Genomic DNA, 6,709 nt, shown 5'->3' on the forward strand with positions numbered 1-6,709 from the left:
TCATGTTTTTCTTGTTCACAAGTTTTCATTGGCTGTTTACATCAAATGCCAATGTTCCATATAAATATTTAAAACATTCATGATGTCTACATTAAAATTCCCCTGCATCATGCAACAAAGTCAATGGCACAGAGCAAAATAGCAGCATGGAGTGAAAAACATATGCACATAGTGTGACAACAACACTCAGACATGTAATGGAAGTAGTACGGTATACCTATGGATCTACAAACCATAACTAATTGTTACCATATTTTATTTGTACCCATGGGGTATGGTCATGTTTTGCTGAACTTTCCATATTTGGAAATAATAGTCACAGTTCATTTCATATCCTGTCTGTGCACTTTCTGCTGAAATCCTATTATCCAGACAATTGCAGCCACTGGCCCAATTTAGTTTGATCAGGGGTCATTATTTTGTTCCAGCACGTCAACTGCCTATACCGTAATGAACCCACAATGATCAGCTCCTTTAAAATTAACCTTCAGCACATGTAAACAGACAGGTGAGGGCTTTGAGGACTTCACATATTTAGGTACACATTCTGGATGATTACATCACGTGGATTATAATTGCAAATAAATTACCACAACACAAAACAATAATGATTGCCAATGGTAGTACGGATCAAGTGTTTTTAAAACTTCAAATATTTGTATCACATTCTACATCAGCCAAGTTTGCACATTTATTCCAATGATACAGTCAAGAATGTTTCATTGTTGAGGTCCTTGTGTGCAGCCCCGCATAAAATACTAGTTAATGTTTTATTTTCCTGTTTGTTTTGCTGGCAATCAAAATCAGTTTTACCTTGTTTGTGTTTGGCAGAATTATGTCTCTCATTAGACATCACACTGAAATAAATTAAATATAAATAAATTGCATGACAAGGCTGCTCTTGGCTCGTGAGAAAGTAAACCTCGCTCCCGTCTTCAGAATACCTATTTGTTCCAGGTAATGTAACTCCCAGATATGCTTTTTTTTTTTTTTTTTCAACATGTTGGAGAATACAAATGTTTATCAAAGACATTTAGCTGACTGACAAGAGCTCGGTGTGCTGAAGGTGCATGTAACAATGTCTACTCTCCTAACGTGTACAGCGCGCAGTGGCGTCGTGCTGAGTCCTGGAGAAATCTTTGCCACCACCTTCTGTTTGGACCGAGCGACCTCTTCCTCCTCTTGCTCCTCACAGCCCAGGATCGCGGTTGATTCTACGCTGAACGGGTGAAAATTGGCCCGAGCTGTGTCGTACTCCCACGCATGCCTCGTGGCAAAGTCGGTAAAGGATTTGTCTTGGACTGGCACCCGGTGTTCATCGTCGTTCCTGTAACTGGCTGTGCGTAATGACGCATAACTGGTGTCGTTGCTGTTGGAAGACGGAGGGGAGTTTTGACCTCCCACCCAGCCTACGTTATCACCACTAACATTCTTGACCCGAGTGACTGTCCTCTTTATCTTCTCACAGCCCTTCAGTAGCAGGTTCTTCCTGCATAAAATGTACACCCATGGGTCTAATATGGGGTTGAAAGAAGCGAAGCGGATTGCCAACAAGTCGCTCCTATAATCAGGTTTTCCTCCAGCAGATATGTAGGCAGGATCGTAAAGTTGGTTGACAAAGATTCGTACCTGTCAGGTAGAAACATGACACAAAGATACATGTTATAACATCACTGACAGCAATATTGTGTTTTACGCGCAAGCATGATACAGGCGAAGTACACAAAATATGAAATGTAAAAAATGTTTCTTACCACTAAAGGGATGGAACAGACAAGGAATACGATGGTCATGAAGACCAGAAGCCAGAACATTTGGATCTCCGCCGCAGAAGTGACGGAGGACAGCCGGGGGAAGCGTCTCCGCGAGCCTCCCTGCTCACACAGCTCAGTCCTGACAATCCCGGTCCTCTGGTTCATCCCCACCAGCGACCTGCACACCGCCAAATTACACAGAAGTGTAGCCGCGATCAGCACCAGCATCACGCCGCCATACAGAAAGGAATAACACGCCCCGAGTGGATCCGCCGCCCTCCAGTCTAGAAAGCACCACGTCCCCGGGAAGTGTCTCACGTGCTGTCCAAACCCAAAACTGGGCATGATGCACAGGACGATGTTAACCAGGTAGGTGACCAGGAGCGCAAAACGCGCCATGGTTCTGTCTATGTACTGAGAATAGAAATACGCATGGTTTATGGCCAGGTATCGCTCCACTGCCATTGCGCACAGGATTGACATACCTGCGGAGCCGAAGAAAAGCATGGAGAAAGAGAAGAAGTGGCAGAGCAGCACTCCTCCGGGCCACTGGTTGGCCACGTACGTGGCGATTACTACCGGACTGGTGAAGCACGTGCCCAGCAAATCTGTGATTGCCATCCCACAGACCAGAGTGTAGAAAGTGGTTTCCTTTTGCTCCTTTTTAGAGATGCATAGCACCACAATAGCGATTAGGTTCCCCAGGACACCCACGGCGAACATTGTTGCTGACGTGACCAGAGATTTGGACTCCAGCCGGAGAGCAGGGAATGGGCTGTTGTGGCCCAGAGGAGGAGGCACGGAAGCATTACTGTCTATTTCTCCAAAAGCCAGAGAGTCGTTGATCATCATCATCATGATACGTAGAAAACTTGCTCCCGAACTTTAAAAAACAAACAAACAACAAAGTACAAACCAAACCAAGTCAATAGATGCAAAAATACTTGTGTGAGTGGTGCTTTTTTGAGTCGTCCCAGTGCGTTTTACTCCCTGCGTGCCCACATGGAGGTGCGGCTGTTTGTGTTTTCCGCCGCTGCGCGCTGCATTTATTTAAACGGAGTGCTGATGTCACAGGAGTGACGCGCGTGTAGCCACGTTATCCACGACCACGTTTCCTCTGCACTCACACGAGAGTCAGGACAAAAGAGTGAACATCCTTTTTACCCCCTATCAAAAACGCCAACAGCGTGAAATCACTCAAGATCCGAATTGTGACACAAAACAACACAATTCTGCTTTTACAGATTTTGCAATCAGCCCTAAAATAACTGAAAATTCAGTTGGACAGACTTCAGATGCTCTAAAGATGTATTGGTGTCTATACCAATAATCAGCAATAGAGATTAGCATTAGGAAATACACAGGATCAGTAATAATTAATACACTTCAGCACCAAGGTCAGCGACTTCAACTGAAGGTGCTCAGTGAGGGTCAAGAAGCTGCAGGTGCAGCTTATGCCTTCATTGTGAGCCTGTGATGTGATGATTTGGAGACAATCTTTCATCCAAGCAAATCACACTCTCTTTAATCTGCTTCCATCTGATTTGTTTGGACAAAACCTCCTCTGTTGTTTGAGCAAATAGACGTCAAGTGTGAGCACAGCGGAGGAAAGTGACTGGCATTAAAGAGGTGACCATCAATCACCACAGAGTCGAAAACTTGTTATTAGATGCCAGAGTGTTTATGGCTTGAGAGCCACTCATCTTTATCTGTCATGACCGTCCACAGACAGGTTCAACACGCCCACACACCACAAACACAACATTACACATTTTTCAAACATGAAAAAAAAAAAATGGTATTGCTGTCACATGCTTTCTGAAGTTTGTTGTGTTTGGTTTCTCTCAAACAAACCTCAAAAGATAATTGGTCTGAAGCATCTTTATGGTTATTTTGCTCTAAGATGTGCATTTATATTTATTGTCGAAACAACCCTTTCTGACAGTATAGACAGAAAACGTGTAATGAAAACTAGAACAATATAAGCAGAGCTTTGCATTTGTTCTAGTGTTAGTGAAAGTTTCCACATTCTGCAAATATAGATGTGTGTATGACACACATGTTGTATGGAGTATAAGTATAGATAAAAATGCAATATTATTACCTTAAAAATAAAGTTAAAGTGGAAAATGTACAGGTTTTGAAATAAATTCAAATGCAAACGTTTATTTTTTTTCATTCAATCAATGTACGTTTAGACATCCTTGAACCCTTTCTTGGTGGTGGTAGTGGTATGGAGGGGTGTTTCACACACACACACACACACACACACACACACACACACACACACACACACACACACACACACACACACACACACACACACACACACACACACACACACACACACACACACACACACACACACACACACACCACCAGTCTTATCATAAGTAATGACTCAGATCATGATTCAACCTGCAGTTCTGAGTTTTTGAAAAAGGGAGTCTTGGTATTCAATCGTTATTCATTAAATCTGACTACTCTTATAGCTATTAGACATCTTCTGCAATGGGAGTGTAGATAAATATTACGGCACTGATATTTTTAACAATTGTAATTCTGAATCTTCTCATCAAAGATGGAATAAGGAAGTTGAAAGTTCAAGTATTTGTGTGTGCAACCTGTGTCTGTGGCAAGCAAGACTGTGCAGGGGAAAAAAAGCTGTTTTACATTGATATCCAGTCTATGTTGGAAAATAATCACAAAATGAGTGCGTGAATATGTTCCCTCAGGAGCATGTTCATGCCGCAGGGACACCTGCAGATCTGCATAGTGAGCACAGATCATCCAGATCTGACCAACAGGACTCAGCCTCCCAGCTACCATTATAGCTGCCACACATTGGTTGAAACTTATTTATTTCCTTTCATTTAAAGGTGTAAACTTTGTGTCAACCACAAGCAGTGTTAGGGGTACTGTCAAGGTTAGGGTCGGCAATGACCCATAATCATAACACCTAAGATTGGCAAAGGCAACTGGAGGTTCAGATAAACTTAAAATCATTCTACAACAAACAGACATATTCAAGTCTGTTTAAAATACTGCTTCATCTGCCGCTGCTAAAACAACTGATCAAAATGAAACCCTTTGTTTTCAACCTCCACAATCAAACAGAGAGATTCTGGTTTCTGAGATAGAGGATCAATATCTTTTAACCAGAAAGGCATTTAGACATTCGGAACAGAGACTCATCAAGAGGGCTAATGATAAGACATGGAGTTTTTTTCTGTTGCAACTACCTGTTGAATGATATTGATATGATGTTTATAACAATTAATTGCAAAGGTAAAAATAATTCAAACAAAACGTTATTGTACGTACAGATTGATTTGGCCCTCCTCCCCAAATTTGGCACATTTACCAGGTTCTGTTATTGCAGAAGTAGTTAGTAAAATCTCTTATTTTATCATATTGACAAGCTGTCGCATGATGCGCAAATAAGGGATAATACAGATTTCTAGGCACGAAATTCGATATGAAAGCCATGTTGTTGAGATTCCAAGCATTGCATTAGTGTCGCTTTGGAAACGTTTATATGAGCGACTGAAGAAATTAAAATGATGTGGCAATAGAAGTTGGAACATGTTCGGTTGTAATATTTTAGTTCTTACTTCTGCTGCACGTTTACAATACCCCAATGAAACCAAGTTTTATCTATGCACCATGCACATTGCCCAAAGCACCAGAACATCACACAACTTAATGATTTTGAGCTGAAGCTCAGGATTTCAGATGTATTTCGAACCATTTGAGGCTTTGGAAAAGACAGACTTTCAGTATTAAGTGTTATTGTTCACAAAACATTAAACGTATTTCATGAACAATAACAGTGTTATTTAGTCACTCAATCTATTTTATTCCCCTATTTGTTCAGATGACTGCCATACAATAACATTGTTTTATGTATTTGGTGAAACATGTTTTATTACCAGCTAGACCACTGATTGATTTTTATAATTACTTACTTAATTGTCTGTCACTCACTCCCGCCAGCACTTCGACTTTTCCTAATTCACATAGTTTTGTTCTGTCTATTTTCCCGATCATCAAACCATTTGAAGCCGGATCTTTGTAGACTTTTTTTTAAGTCTACAAAAGGTGAGTCACATTGTTTGTTGCACTACTTCCATCAGTCCACTCAGGTTGACCTGTTCCCATAGCAACCTCAGACATAAACATAAAATACAACCCAATGTTTGAGGGACAATCTTAACATTTGCTCATCACAACAGCCATTTTGCAGTGAAATAATATACGTCCTTCTACTTTATTGAATTTGTTTATTTTTTTTAGCATTATGAATTTGTTCACACTCCTGTGTGTGTGTGTGTGTGTGTGTGTGTGTGTGTGTGTGTGTGTGTGTGTGTGTGTGTGTGTGAATGGGTGAATGTGATTAGCACTTTGGGGACTGCTTACATGATGTGAAAATGAAATCCATTTACCATTTACATGTGAAAGTAACGTCCACATGGACAGCAGGATATCTTGGTTTACCAGCTGGAGCTACAATGTCTGCACCATAGTGCGCAACATTTTTAGAATCAACATCAACGTCAGTAACAGGAGCTATTAACAGTAACTTGTCAATTGTGGGTGCGTGGGTTTCCTCCAGGTACTCTGGTTTCCTCCCACAGTCCAAAAACATGCATATTGGTGACACTAAATTGCCCCGAGGTGTGAATGTATGTCTGTATGTGTTTGTCCTGTGACAGACTGACAACCTGTCCAGGTGAATCCTGCCCTCCTGCCACAGTACGCTGCAATCGGCTCCCAGGAGCACGACCCTGAACATGATGAGCAGGTTAGAGGATGGATGGATGGATGGATGGTTGGATGAATGAATGGATGGATGTCAGTTATGGACCTGTACTCAAAGTTGCTATTCTGTAACGGATACATATGAATGCCTTAAAATGTCTTTATCCACATATCAACCTATTTCTTATATGAAA

General features: G+C 41.4%; 1 protein-coding gene across 1 annotated transcript; it reads right to left on the reverse strand.

Moving 5' to 3' along the window:
- Nucleotides 1-1,023: 1,023 nt before the first annotated feature.
- Nucleotides 1,024-2,603, reverse strand: ptger4c (prostaglandin E receptor 4 (subtype EP4) c; the record flags this gene model as incomplete). Its single annotated transcript, XM_080479010.1, has 2 exons — nucleotides 1,024-1,629; nucleotides 1,755-2,603. 2 exons carry the CDS (start codon nucleotides 2,601-2,603, stop codon nucleotides 1,024-1,026), a joined length of 1,455 nt encoding a protein of 484 aa, XP_080335136.1.
- Nucleotides 2,604-6,709: the final 4,106 nt, after the last annotated feature.

This window comes from Lipophrys pholis (genome assembly GCF_963383615.2).
Source record: "Lipophrys pholis genome assembly, chromosome: 1".
NCBI lineage: Eukaryota > Metazoa > Chordata > Actinopteri > Blenniiformes > Blenniidae > Lipophrys > Lipophrys pholis.